This window comes from Andrographis paniculata, unplaced genomic scaffold (assembly GCF_009805555.1).
Source record: "Andrographis paniculata isolate CXL003 unplaced genomic scaffold, ASM980555v1 Contig36END, whole genome shotgun sequence".
In the NCBI taxonomy this organism is placed as follows: Eukaryota; Viridiplantae; Streptophyta; class Magnoliopsida; order Lamiales; family Acanthaceae; genus Andrographis; species Andrographis paniculata.
The window spans coordinates 120,572-140,507 of NW_026137569.1; the positions used below are offsets into that span (position 1 = coordinate 120,572).

At 42.0% G+C, this 19,936-nt stretch overlaps 3 protein-coding genes across 7 annotated transcripts; 1 reads left to right on the forward strand and 2 right to left on the reverse strand.

The window, feature by feature from the left end:
- Positions 1-665: 665 nt before the first annotated feature.
- LOC127249926 (uncharacterized) lies at positions 666-4,537 on the forward strand. 3 transcript variants are annotated; one of them, XM_051273010.1, is made up of 6 exons: positions 666-1,539; positions 1,693-1,876; positions 2,422-2,913; positions 3,021-3,170; positions 3,264-3,787; positions 3,912-4,537. In XM_051273010.1, the coding sequence occupies exons 2-6, from the start codon at positions 1,717-1,719 to the stop codon at positions 4,518-4,520; spliced, it is 1,935 nt and encodes a 644-aa protein (XP_051128967.1). In that variant the 5' UTR covers positions 666-1,539; positions 1,693-1,716; the 3' UTR covers positions 4,521-4,537. The 3 variants fall into 3 exon arrangements, with proteins under 3 accessions (XP_051128967.1, XP_051128966.1, XP_051128965.1); XM_051273009.1 differs by having other exon boundaries at positions 666-1,287; XM_051273008.1 differs by having other exon boundaries at positions 666-1,876.
- LOC127249932 (probable arabinosyltransferase ARAD1) lies at positions 4,414-8,083 on the reverse strand. Of its 3 annotated transcripts, none has more exons than XM_051273020.1 (5): positions 7,072-8,083; positions 6,578-6,865; positions 5,810-6,175; positions 5,341-5,574; positions 4,414-4,557 (listed from the first exon to the last, which is right to left on the reverse strand). In XM_051273020.1, the coding sequence occupies exons 1-4, from the start codon at positions 7,672-7,674 to the stop codon at positions 5,356-5,358; spliced, it is 1,476 nt and encodes a 491-aa protein (XP_051128977.1). In that variant the 5' UTR covers positions 7,675-8,083; the 3' UTR covers positions 4,414-4,557; positions 5,341-5,355. The 3 variants fall into 3 exon arrangements, with proteins under 3 accessions (XP_051128977.1, XP_051128979.1, XP_051128976.1); XM_051273022.1 differs by having other exon boundaries at positions 4,538-4,658; XM_051273019.1 differs by lacking the exon at positions 4,414-4,557 and having other exon boundaries at positions 4,846-5,574.
- Positions 8,084-8,361: 278 nt separating this feature from the next.
- On the reverse strand, positions 8,362-18,921 carry LOC127249918 (protein NAP1). Its single transcript, XM_051272987.1, has 24 exons — positions 18,492-18,921; positions 17,791-18,219; positions 17,619-17,693; positions 17,225-17,305; positions 16,909-16,989; positions 16,718-16,800; positions 15,669-15,753; positions 15,426-15,551; positions 15,144-15,251; positions 14,929-14,973; positions 14,037-14,179; positions 13,563-13,695; positions 13,137-13,247; positions 12,935-13,013; positions 12,465-12,658; positions 12,037-12,182; positions 11,746-11,827; positions 11,565-11,675; positions 11,310-11,435; positions 11,055-11,194; positions 10,880-10,976; positions 9,627-10,618; positions 9,275-9,487; positions 8,362-9,050 (listed from the first exon to the last, which is right to left on the reverse strand). The coding sequence occupies exons 2-24, from the start codon at positions 18,196-18,198 to the stop codon at positions 8,558-8,560; spliced, it is 4,152 nt and encodes a 1,383-aa protein (XP_051128944.1). The 5' UTR covers positions 18,199-18,219; positions 18,492-18,921; the 3' UTR covers positions 8,362-8,557.
- Positions 18,922-19,936: the final 1,015 nt, after the last annotated feature.

Here is a 19,936-nt window from a genome sequence, read left to right on the forward strand (position 1 = left end):
ACAACTGCTGTTAACCGTCCAAAAGAAACGTTTTGAAACGTCGTCTGGTCAGTTACAGCAACTGTTTCGCCAACCGCATACCAAGCCGATCCAGAGACTAACTGATGATCGCCAGACCAAACCACTCCTTGGCCGCCCCATCAAGCGACCTTGAATCGTCAGTCTCATTTTTCTTCGCCCGACTTTAATTGGTCCGACCACGGACCAACCGACTACAGACCATCCGACTGCAAACCATCCGACTTATTGATCTGACCTGCGGACCGTCCGATCTATAGACCGTCCGACTCGCTGACCTTCCGACCTGCGGACCGTCCGACCCGCAGACTATCCGACCTGCGGACCTTCCGACCTGCAAACCAATCGATCGGACCAACCGACCGATGACCAACCGACCTGCCTATCCGACCGCAGACCTTCCGACCAACCGATCCGACCGAAGACCAACCGACCAGACCAACCGACTGAAGATCAACCGACCTGAGCGCAAATTTTTTCTCCTTTTCCAACCGACTTCGTGTCTAACTTCCTTTAAAATCTTGTTATCATTATTTTTATTATTATTATTATTTTTTGTGTGTAACAGTAGGAGTAGGGTGGCGAGCGGTTGTTGAAGGGTCTTCTTCTTCGTCCATGCTCTCTGCTCTGCTCTACTAACATATATATTCCGATAAAAAAGAAAACATATATGTATCATGTATATTGGGAGAACATTGTATAAATTAAAAACTCAAACTTGAAGAAGACCAATCTGGACCTAAAGATGAACACACCCAATGAGAGAGAAGGAGAGGGAGAGGGAGAGAGAGAGAGAGGTTGGTGAGCACGCCAAGATGGCATGACCGAGAGAGAGGAGTGGTAGTGGTAGCTGTAGGTAGGGATCCACACGACACGACCGGCCACGCGACAGCCGACAAGGACGGGAGGGAGGAGATGGCCAAAATCAAACTACTACTAATAAAGATACATCCCTCGACGAAACTGCCACGAGCTTTCTTATTAGTATTATAAATTCTGCATTGACCGCTGCTGCTGCTGCTGCTGCTGCTATCACCACCACCATCTCTCTGTCTCTTTCCCATCGATCAACAACTTGTATAGGCAGGCAGGCAGGCAGGCAGATCGATCCTATTCCTGCTTGATCATCGTCAACATAAAATTAGTCATCCACGCACACTCATCTTATTATATACTGCTACTGCTGCTGCTACTACTACTACTTTTATATGTTGGTATTCTTCATGGTGCATTCATTCATTGCAGCATCCGACAGGACAGGACAGGACAGTAATTCCCTTCCTTCTATCCCCTATTACTACTCCTCCTCTTCAATTCAAAAGTTTTCATTATACTTCACTTACTGTTTACTTTTACTACTACTACTACTTTTTAATTAAAACTTTACAGAGGAAGGAACGCAGGCAGGCATAACACATTTCATTTATGCATAGATTAGCCAGGGAGGGTGTTTGTATCATTTATTAGAAAGAGGAGGAGGCAGGTCGAGAAAGCAATCAGTTTATCTATAAAGCAGTAGAGGCAGCTGCCGTTGACCTTACCTGATCGATCATCAGCTCGATCCACATATATATATATATAATATAATATAATATAGATAGATAGGTCATAGATGATGAGTACGTGGGGATGTATTTTGATGATTAATTGCTTACACAATAATATATCATGCAGGAGGAGGAGGAGGCAGTCAGAAATATGGGAATGATCCTGTCGAGAGTAGTTGTAGTCCTAGTGCGTCTCAGTCATAAAGTAGAACAGGAGGAAGACATGAACACAGAGCTGAGGCGGCAGATGGAGATGGAGAACCAAGTATTAGCACTGGAAGATGGCGCTGCACCTTTCTCTTCAGTTTCTCGTAAGCTAATTCATTTCCTACTGCACTGCATCGCCACTTTTCTTCATCATCACCGGCTAACTTATGATTCAATCACACCCCAATCGTCTGGAATTTTGGCTTATTCTTGGTCCAAATTGTCATATGTTTTTTTTTTTTTTTTTTTTTCTGTGTTTAAATATAATTTATTGTGTTACAACCACCACCAGATTATTTTGTTTAATTTATTAATTGATTTGAATTGTATTACCCCTATATTCGGGGCCGGGTGAAGGGGTGTCACACCACATTTTTGTTTTTTGAATGATGGTGTGGGATCCTGATATAGAGGTAGCAGTAATCAATAGTATATCACTACACGACAACGACTATATATAAAAGTCTCCTTGGCCTTTTTATTTAGTTAATTTATACCTGCAGCATATATATCAATATATACATACTTTCGCTCGCTCGCATGCATGCATTCATTCATATAAAATGATTTCAATTTGATTAAATATTGAAAGCAATCAAGTGGGATGGGCGACGTGAATTGGATAAAATGGATTGATGCATGCATGCAGGAGAGCGGTACGTGAGGCTGTGCGTACCGCTGCACAAGGCTGCGTTGAAGGGCGACTGGGGTCGGGGTGCCGAGTTTGTGAGCAGGGATCCCACGCTCCTCACCGCTCCCATCACGGGAGGGGGCGAGACCGCGCTCCACATCGCCGCGGTGGAGGGGCACCGCCGCTTTGTGGCCGGCCTCCTCCAGCGGATGGGGGACCCCGCCGACCTCGAGGCCCTCAACAAGAGGGGCTGCACCGCCCTCACTTTTGCTGCGGCCGCCGGCCACGCGCGCATTGTCGCCATGATGCTTGAGAAGAACCCCCGGCTGGCCGCCGTCAGGGGCCCTCAAGGGGTCACGCCGCTCTTCATGGCCGCACTGATGGGCCACTCCCGCGTCGCTCGCGCCCTCTTTCCCTATCCGCAGGCCCTCCGCAGCAGCTTTGATCACCTCTCCACCCACCAGAGTCACCTCAGGCTTCTCACAACCTTCATCCGATCGGGCCTATACGGTACTGGTACTGGTGCTGCATACGCTGCACCACACCACCTACCTATCATTTTTTAAGTTAAAATAGGTTGATTACTCCACTCCACTCCAACTCTACTCATGGGTCAGGTCTTGCAATCAGCATGGTGCACGAGTACAGGGAGCTGGCTTCCCTCGCGGACGAAGAAAATGGGGAGACCGCATTGGCGGTTCTTGCACGGAGCCCTTCTGCATTTTGCACCCGCACCCGCACCCGCCATCAAAGCATTCTCAGCAGCAGTACGCACCTCCCATATACTACTACTATTTAATTAATGAACGAACTAATTTATCAATCTGTTGCGACTCCCTCACTATCCATGGTTCCTACAGTGGCATCATCTTTAACGAATAAGTTTAACCTGCTGCTGCGGAGGAGGAGGAGGAGGGACCATAAATTGTCAGGGTCGGGAGATGATGATGATGATGATGATGATGATGCATATGCACTGTTCGAGTGCCTGTGGGAGAGCATGGTCCGTCAAGGAGATGTGGAAACCGCGGGCGCAGGGGGGATGTACGAGGAGAGCAGCACTGCCAGCCTGGGGTTCATGGCCGCCGAATCAGGGAACACAGAGTTCCTGGTAGAGTTGATCCGGAAGGATCCAATGTTCCTGTACAAGGTGGACTCCACCTCGGGCCACAGCATTTTCCACATCGCCATCGTCCAGCGCCACATCGACGTATTCAACCTCATCTACGAGATGGATGGGATGAAGCGAATGATGGCCACCTATGCGGGCCCCGCCGACGGAAACAACATGCTGCATCTGGCCGCCATGATGGCACCCCCGCACCAGCTCGCCCACATCCCCGGCGCAGCTCTGAGGATGCAGCGCCAAGTGCTTTGGTACAAGGTCCGTCTCCAACTGGATCTCCTCATCTGTTTGTTTAATCACACCCTTGTCTTGTCTATCGTTCGTCTACCCGCAGTATCGGTGAGTGACTGACTGATGGTATATGCACACGCCCGCCTTGCAGGAAGTTGAGAAGATTGTACAGCCTTCGTACAGGGACATGAGGAACGCGCAGGGGATGACACCGCACGAGCTCTTCCTGGAGCAACATGGAGCACTGATGAGGGAGGGGGAGAAGGAGATGAAACACACAGCCAAATCCTTCATGCTGGTCACCATGCTCATCACCACCGTGGTGTTCGCCGCTGCCTTCACCGTGCCCGGCGGGTACGACAACCGCACCGGGGACCCCACCCTGGGGAAGAGGAAGCTGTTCGTGGTGTTCCCGGTATCAGAAGGGGTGGCCACAGTGGGGTCCCTGGCATCCATGCTCATGTTCCTCAGCATACTCACATCCCGGTACGCAGAGGGCGACTTCCTGTGCCAGCTGCCCTGCTGGCTGGCGGCCGGGGTGATGGGGCTCTTCGTGTCCATGGCCGCCATGGTGGCGGCGCTGTGCCTGTCCATTGTACTGTACCAGCACTCGGTGGGAGGGGCGGTGGCGGTGGTGGTGGTGTTCGGGAGCGTGCCTCTCATGTTCGTGGCATTAAAATATCAGCTTCTCGCGGGGATACTGCACTCTACCTACACCTCTCGAAACTTGTTTGCCTCCAACCACCGATTGTTCCCTTGAAACATATGAGTTCAACACTCCCTCAGTCACTACCGGCCTGCACTATAGTTTATCAATCATACATTGCATACGTGAGGAGACTTATTGCTCTCTATCTCCCACCTCAAATCATCATCATCATCATCATCATTTCGCTACCTAAGAGCAAGAGCCAGAGCCACAAATATCATTCTATTCCATTCTAGTCTATCATAGGCAGAGTGCAGCGCAATACTTATACTATAGATAGAGGATACCAGAAGGAACAAGAGAATAAACAAACAAAAAAATCAATAGGATGTGATCCGTTCAGACATAGCAGTATAAAATAAGTTAGAAGAAAACGGCCAACAAAGAAGGATGATTTAATTGCTGAGTGTAAGTAAGTGATTAATGTCGCTTGAAGAAAGTACTTATTTTTATTCCAGGGAGGGGAGGGGGGCGTGTCCGGAGCAACACTACATAGTAAAACCAGTTGTGCCTTTTCAGTTACCTACCTACCTCTACCTACCTAGTATTAATCTTCCCATGCAATGCAAGCAACACAACACAGCACAACAGAATGGACAGGAGGAGGAGGAGATCCCTCGGTGAGAGAGAGAGAGAGAGACACACACACACACACACGCACAGAAAAGAACTGAATCCCGCCATCCCCCAACCCTGCAAACACCACACCAAAAACCACGACCACACCCAAAACCACATCCCTCTCTCTCTCTCTCTATATATATATATACATATATGTCATGTGAAATAAATGCAGACCATTACCACATTATTGATTGCTCTTGTGTGTGTGATTGTGTGAGTTTGAGAGAGAGAAAGAGAGCATCAATACCTCTGTCAGTCACAGTCACAGGCCTACCACAGAGAGACCAGAGTAGTTGGAGCAGATGCACGCACAGTCGTCGAGTCCCCTCTCCCTCTGGCGCGCCACCATTCGCTTCTCACGGTTGATCATCACTCTTATAAGTCCCACCTTCATAGAAACTTGCCTCCATATTTGTTTCACCGCCCCCCCATCCCCATCCCCATTCCCATTTGGATCCTCATATTCAAAATACCTCCTTACCTGCACCCATCCACAGACCACACTCAAATCAGTGCATCGCCCTCCAATAACCAACAAACCCTGCTCAAACTAAAACTGCCATTGGTTGCACGCATATAAGAACAAACAGTTGTTGTTTCATGGGGGAACCAACTAACACCAGTGCCAGTACACACACCACAAACCAAATCAACCTGCTAGCTTTATTACACACACACACACACACATGGGAAGGACACGAGTAGTGACTGATTACCTTTTCTAGTTCCTTCTGGAACTCCACTATCTTCTCTGCACTAACTCCCCTTAACAATTTCACCAAGTTCCCAGGTGTTACCGCAGTGTTGGAATCAACAAAGACAGCTATTTTGCTGTAGTCTATGACATCTTCAAACGGCAACTCTATGTGGTCGCTGACAACCACAGGGATGCACAAGCTTACAATAGCATCAAAAAGTCGGCAAGCTGATGGAGTATCACCAGCTGGATGCAAACAAAACCTTGAAGTGTGCATGCCACGTGACGCCTCACGACGACTCTCCCTAGACTGTGCCCCATGTTTGATTATAACATCCTCTTCATTCTCGAGCACTTGGAAAAGCAAGTCCCGAATCTTGCCACCCTGCATTCCACAACGATATCAGCTTATGCGTAGGAGGACCATGAGTTGTAACTAGTAACACATTACGTTTATTAAGAAGCAGAGGACCCAATTTTAACTGTCAGCCACTCTTGCTAAAAACCAACTTAGTATGTACTCCCACTGCCAATCATCATTACAAACTCCTTAAAAGTGTGGTGACACAAGTATTGCCACACAACTCCTCGAGTCAAAGCACTAAAATTAATGTTACAAGCAGTTCATACAAACGAAACATATCTGTGTAGGATCACGTTCTGTTGTCAACAATCTTCTTCAAACAGATAACTTTAATTCCCAAACATATAAACAAGATCCAAGGGACGCATTTTGCCAAGTGCACCACAAATATATGCTGAAAGAGCAAAAGCCAATTATTATTACCTCTTTCCGGTAGCGATTCCCCATAAAGAACATCAATGTCTTGCGATTTTCAACACCAATATCCCCCTTGTATGTATTAATCCGGTGTGAATAAGGCAGGATCACATCCTTCACAAGGGATGCCTGATTTCTAGCCAGCCTCCCAAAATCGGACACCAGTAACACCCCATTCTTCACCCTATCGATAACTTTGTACAGAGCATTGGGATCTTGGCATATGAATACATGATCCCATCCGTTATTTCTCTTCCAATATACTTGTTCTTCCAACCACTCCATCAAAGATTCCTAAAAACAAAATTATGAGAACCCAATGCTCCTTTTGTCATGATAAAGTTTGAAAAAAGCAGCAAAATACTTGGCAAGGGACAGAATGATCAGCCAGCCATTCATTCAAGTGAATAACATAGATCCCGAAATCGACTATAGTTCCGTGGCTTTCGCCGGAGATAATTCAAAATCGGAAAATGGTAAAAAAAAAATAAAAATTGTACCTGGGTTTCATCATCGCTATATGCAGGAGTAGGCAAGGATCCGTTGACAGTAGTAGCGGGTCGAATTGGGTTAGCAACGAGGCTCAACGAGGAGAAAAAGGGTACGTAGAAAAGGTCAGCCTCTTCGGGGTCCATCACCCGAATTACGGCAGCGTCGATTCGCTGGTGAGCCGGACGATTTAAATCGGAGAAGAGGTGCCACTCGGCGGAGTGCTGGTGTCCGGGATACTTGAACAAACCATCTTTCCCTAGGGCATGCCCGCCTCGCGCGGCTGCGTAGCTCTCCACGACTCCGTACGTAAATCGTCGGGGCAAATCATACATGTATATCTTCACCTGGGCATTTGCATTTGCATTTGAATTGGCATTAGTGTCAGTTGAGCTGCTGGTGGCAAACTCCTTGTCAAGGTTAACTCTGGCTGTCGGGGAAGGAGGGGCGTAGAAGAGGAAGGTGTAGAGGGCATAGAAGAAGAAGAGACATCCGAGGATGAGCGTGGGGCGGAGGTAAGATTTCCGGGGCATTTTGGGACTGGCAGTCTTAGTGGGCGAGGAAGGAGAGGCGGCGAAGGGAGGCGGCGATCTAAATTTGGGGCGGGGATTCATCGTGAGGTGGCTACGAGGGAGGGCAGATCGACGATCATAGTGAGAACTAACTAACCAACGAACCAACTCCTCCTGAGGCGCACGGCCATGGCGCCGAGAGTCGAGGCGGAGAGAGAAAATTAGGGCTAAGGTAATCAAATCAATCGATCCGAGGAATGAATACGAATGCCAAAACCAATACCAATCCAACGAGGAAGAAGGAGGAGAAAGCGCAGGACGGGATGGATGGATGGATGGATGTAGGGATGGGATGGGATCACTTATAAAGAAGTGAGAAAGACCAAATGGTGGGTGGCATGTCTCTTTTCCTTCTCTTCTTCAGAGCAGTGGTCTCTGGCCTGGCCGGGCTTTATGTAGAGGTGGAGAGAGAGAGAGAGAGCGTGTGAAGGGAAGGGAAGGGAAGGGAGGGCCATTTTGTACGGACAGGAAGGGGAAGGGGAAGGGGAAGGGAAAAGGAATAGGAATAGGAGGCAGGGAGGCAGGCAACTCCTTGAAATTGAAAGAATCAGTGGGCAGAGGCAGAGGCAGAGTGAGTCGTCGGCCAGGCTGTCAGTCAGAGGTGTAGCGGGTAGAGAACCAGACCAAGAGCAGGAGCACTTGCATTTGCCAGTTGCCGCTGCCTGCCTGCTATTAGAAAACCGTCGCATTAGAAGAGTTAAATCTAACAAACATATCAAGATATCTATCTATCTTCCATCATCATCATCATCATCAAATATTGATTGATATTGTTACAGTTCACAACCACCACCATTTATATATATATATCTTCAACTCACTCCTGCCCTGCTTGCCTTACCTCCGCACATGACAACAAAATCCATTCATTCTTTTACCATAATTATTTTGGTTTCCACTCCACTCCCCTCCCCTCTCCTGTCTTTCATTTGTATGACACCGGACCCGACCTTGATACTGCAAACCTTGGCAGGGGACTCGGACCCGTGCTTCCAGATGTTGACCCTTCTGCAAATTTAGCCTTGCGACTCAAGCTGTATTCTAACGGGCCTGACCGACGAACATTCCGGTTTTTGCCGCCTGCATTTTCCATCTCATAATGATCTTGGCCATGAGCAGATGAAGCCGCCGCCTTGACATTATAACTTGCAGCATCGTGCGACTGTGGAGTTGAATCACCATGGGGCTGCCTCATTGATGGAGAAGAATGCGCCAGGGACATGGCAGCAGCAGCAGCAGGAGAATGGCGTGGAGAAGCACCCAGCGATGCCATGGCTGTGGAAGAATTCGAATAGTATTGGCTATACACGGAGCGCAGAATGCAGTAAGGAACATGCGATTCCAATGAGCTCCTTGGTAAGAAGGGTGAGATCTCACAGACTTGATCAAGAAACATCAGCTTTGCCACAAGGTGGGATCTGAACAATCCATAAACCAACAGAAAGAGATCCATGAAGAAATGCAACCAATAAATATATACCACAACAGAAAGAGATCCATGAAGAAATGCAACCAATAAATATATACCACTGAAAAATTCTATGCATGTGCCTGCCATGTGGAATTCTCAGATTAAGGTTCATGTTCCATTCCAGAAGACAAGTAGAATTGAAGTTTTTTTTTTTTTTTTCGTTTCACTTACCGAATGCTTTCACTCCATGAATCCAGAATAATTCCTGCAGAGAACTTGACAAAAAGCTGCATTGTGGACTTTATGCTTGTCTCCACCGACAAATAGTTTTGTGCCTCGGGATCCAAAGATTCAGTGGCATGGCCATTTGAAAGAGTTTGCTTCTGGCGATATTCTCTTTCAAGCCTCAGAATTTCACTTCCAGCAATCACAGCAGATATGCACCTGATATAAGGGGTTTCAGTAAATCTCATAAACAAAACCATCTTGCTGTCGACTTTACACCACAGACAGACTAGAAATTTACAATTGTTTAGCTCCATATCTAATTATATGATCTCTTTAAACAAAAAATCAAGTGCACCTGGCCAGGCAATGAATGTTGTTACTGAAGCCTCCAGTGTCAACATTAAAGGCAGTGGTGTTCCAGATAGAAGATGTCATAAATGTTGCAAACAGATAGGGCAACAAGCTCCATGAGCTATCAGTTGCACCCCTAACCTCTTCGAGTATTGATCTAATCCACTCAAAGTCATGATCACCACCTACATTGACAGTGTCTGCTACTTTTCTCATCCTCCTGATCTCTTTCTTCTCAGGTATTTCATCAGGCAAGTGTTTAGCAACACCAGAGAGCAATGAATGAATGAGTGGAGCACCCTCTTCAAGCACCACACCAGAAGCTTCTACTAAAAGTGAATCAAAAGCAATGGCCTGTCCTGCCTGAATGCAGAACCTAACCATAGTGTCCATATCAATTATCTGCTTTATATTCGATTCTGTTTCCATCCTGTCACCAGCATGCATACTTCCAGCAACTGCATCCAAAATCTCACGGTTGGCTCTCAATGTAGTGTCAATGCAATTTAGAAGAGCTGCTGTATGCTCTTTCAGCATCCTGTCTAACCTGTCTACTCCATAACTTCCAAAAGTGCGAACAAACGCTTTCAATTCCTTGAGATCCGTCACTGACTCAGCAAAATACCCACCAACAGGCCTTGTACTCTTAAAGCATCTATGAAGAGGTGCAAAGATTATACCAGCACCAGATGCATCCTTAACAATATTTTCAACATACCAATTGCACACAGCTTCTGTAGCTGTCCCAGTCTGCTGATCTGTTGGTTTCTCAAACAACTGTAAAGAAGAAACTGGACCTGAGTAGGTCTCCGCAAGCAGAATTTCACGAATTCCCTGTGTAAGGTCCATGCTGACATGTTGTTCTGCTAGGTGAACTATAGTGGTATGCCTACGGATAAGTGATTCAAGAACAGAAGGTCTCTGAAGATCAGAATCTGTTTTCAACACTGCAAGCAGCCTCCTTTTGAAATTCCCCAGAATGCATTCTCTCATATACTGCATCACATGATAGAGAAATTCAGAATATCAATATGATGTGTTCTAACAGGTGATGACAACTTCACAAGGATCAGGTGAATATCTGGGTTAATCAGCACAACAGAGGTTAGATTCAGAACTTTCCTAGGTTGAAAAGGCTCACATAAAAAATAATGTAATCTCACGCATCTATTCCCTTGTGTTTGTTATCTTGGAACCTTCCGACAGGGTCATATTCAAATTATAGAATTAACAATTTACATGGAGCCTTGATCTTACCTCCCTTAGAACAAAAACATGGTTTAGCACACATATAGGCTCCATGTCATTCAGGACTGAACACAGATTTGTCAACCTCTGCATTGCAGCTTCTAACCTGAAAATTATGGAAACCCATATTACAAAGAAAAACAGATCAGAGAAATAACTGAAATGATCACCCAAAGAAGCTCACATTTTGATAGAATTATTATTTTCTGGATAGCTCTCATAGCCAGGCAAGTGAAAGCCATATGAAGCTTTCGGAGATTTTGCGGAAGGTATAGATAATCTAGATGTCAAATTCATAAGATTTGCTGCTTGGTCTGGAAGAAGCTGAAATAATGAAAAGTATGTACAATAAGAACAAGAACGCAAATTCATTACATCTCTTATTAAAAAAATATATATATCATTTTACATCTCAACTAAAATCCAAATCATTTACAACCTGCATCTCCAGAGATCCAAACCCTCCTTCTGAATCAAGAATATTTATCAAACCTTCCAGTCCTCCCATGATAGATTCGATTAGGGATTCAACATATAAAACTGCATCTCGTCCAATCTTAGTCACCTATATTCAATACAAAATTGTGGATGATGATTCTTGCACCCACGAATCAGAAAACACAACACATGGTCTAACTAGGGCATCTAGCCAGGCTGAGCTCTTAAATGCTCATAATTGTTCATCTGTCAATACCTCTTCTGGAACAATAGGTGAAGCACATTCTGGGAAACTGCTAGCAACACCTAGCCAGGCACAGCAATGCTGTGGCCGACCTTCAGGGCCAAACATGGTGTTACGGAAAACCTAAAGTAATCTCCAAGTTAGATGAAGTTATGCAATTGTACTCAGATAGTATGTAAATTATACAGCTTACAGATGTCAGATGTTGGTGATAGAAGTAAATTTTCTTCAGATTTCCATGCTTTGATAGTTGGATTTCAAGCTCATCAACACATCTGCACACACACAAAATGCATTAACATCTCTTGTACATAAATGATACTTGAGATGCATTTGCAAACTCATGGTTGGTGAAGAATACACAATATACAATACATTTTAAAGAGACACATGTCCATCAAGTTCTTAAAGGATAAACACTGTGTCTAAGGAAAATGATAAAAAAATTATTGAGGCAGAACTTGATAGATGTGAGCAAAAGTACCTGGACCAATTGTATGCAGCATTTCCTTCAGATAATAAGCCCTCTTTTCCAGTAGACACTGTAGCTTTCTCCAAATGTCTAATGTTAATTGATGACCGAGCAGAGGTGACAATCATCAACACAGATAGCCAATCCTTCCGTAACTCCTAAACGTGGATACAATTAATTACTAGAAACTCAAGAATAAGCAGTAAGAGGGGAAGTGAGAATAAAGAATAGCTGCATAAAAAGTGGTGAGAGCTATGAATTGCAATAAAATCTCTTTGTACACCTGTAATTATTCCTGCTCAGGTGGTTGATCAAGCATGAAAAACATAAACTTGGTGCTAATAACTTCACATATTTTTGTTAAGGACAAGCTTTAATCAAGTTTCATAACATATTAAGTTCTAAGATGGAAAATAACAAAAGCCTGAAGAACAGCTTACCGATAGATCACATGTGATGGCGGAAATATTATCACCCTGAGGTTTGGGTATATTTTCTAGATGCTGAACAATCCTTTGAAAAAGTCCCTTCAAAGTAGCATCGAGGTCAAGAGCCACCATTCCAGGAGTACCCAGAAGAAACCGAATTCTACCAGCACAGGATGATAGGTATGACAAGGCATAGCCTCGAATGGCTGAAGGAAAATTATATATATTATACGTATTGGTCCAGTGTTAAAACAAAACAATTATAATGGTGTAACACAAGTGTAGATGCAGGAAAACTTTTACAAGAGTATTGGGTTCTGCACATTCATGTATTCCATATTTTAATATTAATTTTTCAACATCAAGTAATTGGCATGACAAAAACGAATCTACAGTATCTATTCCAGGCAAGCCTGAATAATTTGCATAGCAAAATATATATATATATGTATATACCACTACTTGATTTCCAGAAACCTAACCTGCGATATATTTACGGACTAGACAGCAGAGGTGGTCCATTCCATCCAACAAAAATCCAATCGTTGGATCATTTGGATCCTACACTCAAGTGTACAAGAAGATACGAAAACCATGTGAGTTGTTGCGAAGTACTCAAATCAAAGTCAAGCTGACATTCTTACAATCACATAACAAAATATTTTATTGAACAGACATTCTTACAATTTCAACAGGCACAATACGAGCTGTTTTTGATCTAGAAGATCCTATGCCAACATGCTGGAAATACCATAACACCTCACTTTGCGCAAAGGCCAAAGCAGAAAATACCATCTGTTCACCAAATAGTCTTATTAGAAAATGGCAAAAAGGGATGTCCAAAAGACATCTGTGCAGAAGAGAATCATCATTTCTCTTCATTATTTAGTCAAACTTCAAACCTATAAAAGTGTTATCTAGTATTTTGCTTGTAGCACAAAATTCATATTCACATGATATAGGTTGGAAAACAAATATCCTTAATAGCATGTTGGTTGCGCTTACAACCAAAATGGGAACCAAGTGTAGATATCTATTTGCTGGGTTGTCCCCCTAAACCCCTGTGAATTGCGTGAAAGTAGGATACTCAAAATTCTATACACATTATACCTGAATATTAGGAGCCAATAAACTTGGCTGATCTGTAAAGAACATAACCATTCTTCCAATCTCCTGCTTCAACAATATTCTCCTTTCATGGTGTATTGCATCACAAGAGTACATTGCTTGCTCATGCACTTCACTGTTATCATCAAAAGCCCACATTAACAAGTAAATTGGGCATATATTTACCAACCATACCTTCTACTTACCAAATAGACAAAAATTGATAAAATAAAAGCAATCATCATACTTGATTCTGCTAAAAATGTAAATGTCAGATGTTAATCTGATAATTCATGTGGACCTAGGACATTGTGATGCAATGATAATATGGACAAGCATCTTTGGCATTATCTCACTAGTTTCTCTACCCATTGTATTGATAGCATCGTATTAATGTTAGTCTTTACTTGTCAGAAAATTCACTAAACAACATAAAAACAAATAGGAAATCCTTGCTTATATGTCAATAGTCAATACCTTATCATTTTCTCTACCTGCTTTGCAACACTATACTCTAGATCTGCTTCCTTTTGTTTTGTTCGTCCAGATTTTGCTATCTTCTTTGATTCCAATATACGTGGCAAAACATACAAATGATAGTCCTCGTGCAATAATATATACTGCAAATGTATATTATAATCATTGCGAAATCAAACAGTATTTCAGAAATAGTAAGTTGGAGCAAGAACTCTCATATTTTCTAGCTGTATACTTTATTTAAGATTGTCAATAGAATTAAAACAAAAATGCCAACAATTAGAAATCTGTTGTCGTGGTAGAAGTAAAATTATAAGTTTCCAGTCATTTATAAGTTGAATATCAGTTGGTAGATTTTCCCACACTCTAATCCATTTCCCAAGAGTGAATTGATTAGTTTTAATCCCATGAATCCCAAAAAAGAGAAAAAAATCCTAATTTTTTACAATATATAGGAAATTCCATCTCAGCCACACACTAGTGTGCATCACAGCAAAAACGTTGAGATTAAGAATCGATGGAGTATCAAACAACTTGTTCCTTCAAATTTAGCCAATTGGTTTGGGACAAAGCATTTTGGAAGTTTTCTCAAGTTAGGATTACATAAGGTAATGTATAATCAGCAGCGCAGCAGGGAATTGTATTGTATCAAAAGCTGCAAAATATATCGCTGGGTGTGTCTTGATATGCTAATTTGTTTTATTTCAATCCTTTCATGTTTAAGCACCACCTGTCATCTGTCTATAAAACTTGGTCAGATTTCTCAAACTTATACAATGCTTTTGTGAAGACCAGAAACGCTTTCATGAAATCACAAGAAATGTTTTCATGAAACTAAAATAGATTTTCTTTATTATTGCCATAACAACAAACAATAAAAATAAAAACTTACTTCATCGCGAAACAATGTCAAAACAAGGTTTTCCTTTAGCACAACCTGAAAGCATGAGAAGTTAATAGTTATATCAATAAACAAGCACAAGAAAAATAGAGCATCCTGATCTTGACATGCTCATTTCTAAACTAGCAAAATCTTAATGAAAATGAGAAACATACTAAATGAGATAATCACAGGTAAAGAGAAAAACATGGATGTTTGTAGCATACCAAGCTGATGTCAATGCTTGTGACTCTCAAAAGCTCATCTGGACAAACCAGATACCCAAATAACACCCATTCCCGATATGAAGTAACATTAGCCAGGTCTTGAGCTCTCTGTATAATTTAAATCATTCAAAGTCAGTCTGAAGTAGTTTGAAGACATAATCAATAGGGAATGCTAGTCTTTTTTCCCAGTGAAATTTCATGTTTGGTCATCCATACAACTCACTGGTACATGCAATAACATATGGGTGGGAATAACACAAGAGAGCCTCAAAACTCAATTACCATTGGATGTGCAGAGTTTGTGAGTATGTCGGGATATCTAGGATGAAATGGACTTAGAAATCCCTCATTCCGCAGCTTCCTTGTATCTGTCGACAAAAAGATAATTGGGCCTACAGCCTCTAAAACCTAGTAAAAAAACAAATCATGGATGTTAGGGAGATTCACTTCTACCTTTTGGCTTACCAAGAAAAAAGGCTGGAGATTAATTTAAACATGCCAGCCCAGAAACAGAATGTTCATTACCTCTCCAATCCGAGGACTGACAAAATTAAGATCTTCATGTAACCCTTTCAATGGTGGATCATAGGAGTCTACAAATTGAATTAATCTGACATTCAAGATAGAAAAATATATGAGCTTCACTCGAAACATATATTTTCATATCCATTGGATGCTCCAAGTCATAGACTTAATAAGAAAGGCTAACAAGTGAAAAAGAGCAGAATGATTTTTCACCATAATCAATGAGATCCCTCATCTCAAACCAAAAATATTATAAGAACGCCCCCACCCCACCCCACCAACCCCAAAAATAAATAAAGAAAGAAATAAATAATAAAGGGAAAAAGAAATAACACCTATAAACAGTATGAAAAAGCAGGAAAGTGAAATAAGGGTTTGTTAAGTAACACCCGGTACAATATCCAAAGTACTCAAAAGGAAGCCCAAATTGACAAATTCAACAGCAAGCTGATACAACAAATAGCACAATACAGAAAAAGATTTACATTAAACTTCTTGACAGAGAAGACCAGCTAACTTACAAACCCAAAGTCGAGCACAGACTTCCTAACATTTCTTGATTTTTGAGGATATCCAAAAGCATAGTGTAAGGTTGAGACATGTATTCCAAGATATTCTCATTTGAAGCAAACATAGTGCATTATCATATATCATTCTTACACAGTTTAAAAGAACACACACTAGAATATTGAGCAAGGAAATCAAATGTCATTATCAAGATGGTATTTCCAGATATTCTCACTTTGCAGCAGATGTGATACCACTGTGATACTTTAAAATATCTCAGCAAGTGCATTCACCTCCCATACAAAAAACAACTATAAACTAGAAAGTATATGCAAGTAGAAGTGGCATGTAGTATGCTCACAAATTCTATGACAAGATGAAAGGATGCAGTAAGCCTGTTTCATCTAAAACTCAAACTTCACATGGAAATTATTGTTCTTGTCAAACATAATAAACATTATGTGATGGATTTGAAGCCACAAATTCAAAACTGATGATCAACACAAAGAAATCATAAATCTAAACAGTAGGTACAGCTTCACCTGTGATAAAAATCAGTGTCTCGATCATCCCGTGCCATAGCATGCAAAAGATTATAAGTTTGCAGCATCATTTTTCTGGGTATCTGAGGTGCAAGAAGTTAACATGTATGTAAGGCTAAAGACACTCAACAATCTACAGAGAGAAGACATAAATATTAATAAGAGATAAAGGCTAGTCAGCATATACTTGCCTTTTCAGATAAAAGATTCACGCGAACAAATGAGCAAAAGAGATCCATAAAGGCGTGTAGTATTAGAGCGTTTTGGTGGGGCTGCAAGGTAAGTGTCAATCCATCAATATAAAAACATCGAAATTTATATGTTCATTCTTATATAATGTATTCAATATTCATTTATTTTTTGTGGGAGGGGGGAGAGAGAATGGGTACATGATACTTTCATGATTCACAAAATGGCGTGCAATTGATCAAACCATAGCTAATTGTAGGTAATTAACGATATTGCTTTAAGAAATTTAACTCATAGGTATCATTCTTCACTGCTCACCAGCAAGGTAATAACAGTACTGCTCAGATCCAATATGAGGCGCAGAGCTTGTTCTCGGAATGCCATCAGATCAAGAAGAAGCTGATTGAAAAAGATGAAACAATTTGCAAAATATGTATCATAACCTTAAAAGTAAAGATTAGTACGAATTTAACAACATGCTTATGCAACAAACAAAAGGAAATAGCTTCTGTAGGAAATTGGCATTTCTTTTATATGCTAGTTGCCAGAACAGGTGCAAATGTATCCGTTCCAAGAAGAATACTAGGAAAATATAAAAGAAATAAATAATACAAACCAAAAAAGAAAACACTAATACCACCTGAAAATGACATTTGTGTTAATAGCAATAATCAATCATGGAATGCAGAGCTCCATGTTAGCGATTCCTAACCTGAATCCATTGCTCCAAGCTCTGCAAATGAACTTCAGCACTATCATTCATGGCATCCAAGGCAAACTTATCAACCTAATACACACTTCCATGAATCAGTGATGCTTCGAATCCAAGTCACAGAAAAAGTACAAATTTTACAAACAATGAAGAAAGGATCTTCGAGTGCTACCCGTTCAAGCTGCAATTTGCTGTGGTGTTCAGGGAACTTTTTTTCAAGTAAGATACAAATTCTGGGGTGGTTTGGGAACACGCCTGCTTTCCAAAATGTTTCGGGGTAGCTATGATTAACTAGATCAGGGTAATCAAGAATCTGATTCAACCTGTACATCTTCGCCATTAGCCCTTCAGCGACATGTGTAAGCTGGTACACCCATTGCATGTTCAAACCCTTGTGCAATGAAGCACTGGAATTTTGGATTGCTGCTACCTCAGCTCCTCTGCCATTATTCCTGGATTCTACGTCTGGGCCCAAGTATTCCGTCCACCTTGATGGACCCTCCCATTCTCTGGACCTCACTGCTGCCGGGGCAGACGCCAACACATCTTGTGCAGGAAAATGTGGCCTTGACTTGGCCATTTCCTAAGATCACTGTCTTACCTGCATTCCAGGGCTATCAATACTGGCACAATTTTGATTTATAGGATAGTTCACATTCAAATCCATGCGTTCCTTGGAAAGATTAGTGCTCAGACCCGGAAGCCGGAACAATTATCACATTTCAGGAGGGGGTGATGAAAGGAAGCGAGTAAATGATAAAAAGATCCGGGCTTTCGCCACAATTACAGACTTGGATTGTCTTTTATATGCAAAGACTTACACATAGTACCTGAATTACAAAACGCATAATCCAAGGGAAAGAGACAACTGACCTATGAAAAATCTCTCTGGTTTCATTCAGGAAAGAGGAACCATCGGGAGGGGATTAGAGAGAAGGCTAAAGCTTCTCCAACTTCAAATCTATGGAGTGCCCCCGCAAATTGTAGGGTCTAAAGTAAAAAAAGCCCTATAAGTAAGCGAGAAGGGGTAAATCATTTGAAGGAGCGAAGCGGAGTAGTTTTACTGCGCAAGACCACGCAGCGGGGCAGTGGACTGTGGGGGTTGACGATAGGTTCGGATCAGATGGCATTTTATTTACCCGTTCTCTCTTCCTCGGTAAGAAATGGAAACAAATATAAATGTAGAGAGAGAGAGAGAGATGTATTTTCCTTTCCTAAAACCTCAAACCAAACCCAAACCCAAACAAAACAACAGAGGTTCACCCCACACCACCCACTACCCACTACGCACTAGGCCATCGGACACTATCTGCAAGTATAGATAAGCTTTCCTTCCGACTCTCTCTCTCTAAATCTTAGTAAAATTATTATCAGTATAAAGACAAGAAAATTAAAAATATTCGTAAATAATTAAAATTATAAATTTCAAAATATCATTAAATTATATAATTATTTAAAATATAAAAAAAAAAAATAAAGTAGAAATGAAGGAATATCTCGTTGTTTGTTTGTGTGTTTATGAGAGGGGGTCGTGCGGGTTTGTGTGCTGCCGTTTGATGGAGATTGGTTTCCAAGGGTTGCAGCAATCCACCCTTTGCTTCCTCATAATCATCTCAAATGAGATAATTAGACTCTACTAAAAGCAAAGCTGAGATGGAGATGGAGATGGAGATGGAAATGGAAATGGATACCAATGATCCACAACTGTACAATTGATCATCGGATAAATCATGTTTAAAGTTGGCTTTCATTGTCTCCTTATTATTATATTTGGCGATCAAATTCACAATGACAGGGACACTTTGCCAACTCCTGCTACTACTACTGCTACTGCTTCATCTTTCTAATGTTACTATATATATATATTGCTAACATGAACCTGAACCTGTGTCAATCTGGTCTGAGGAAGACAACTGAGGCAGAAGTGAATGACATAAAAGATGATGTCATCATATATAAAACTACTCTACAATGATGATATTATAATGCGTGAGGAGAGGAGGAGTGGGAAGTGGGAGCTGGAATGGAAGAGGTGGCCCCCATCAGCATACTTAGCTTTTACATCAAGCCTGCTGCATCATCATCAACAAACATTATTGCTAGTATTATTTATCTTACTGCCTGGTCTATGCTGCGATGCCATATGAATATGAAAATACTACTCTACTATTAAAAGTGAGACTAGACAGGTGGATATAGATATAGTAGTGATGCCGCACCACCATTCTAGCTTTTTTCTTTTTCCCCCAACACCCAACCAAAAAAGTCTCCATTTACATACATAACAATGGAGGGAGGAGCTATTGTCATTCATTCAT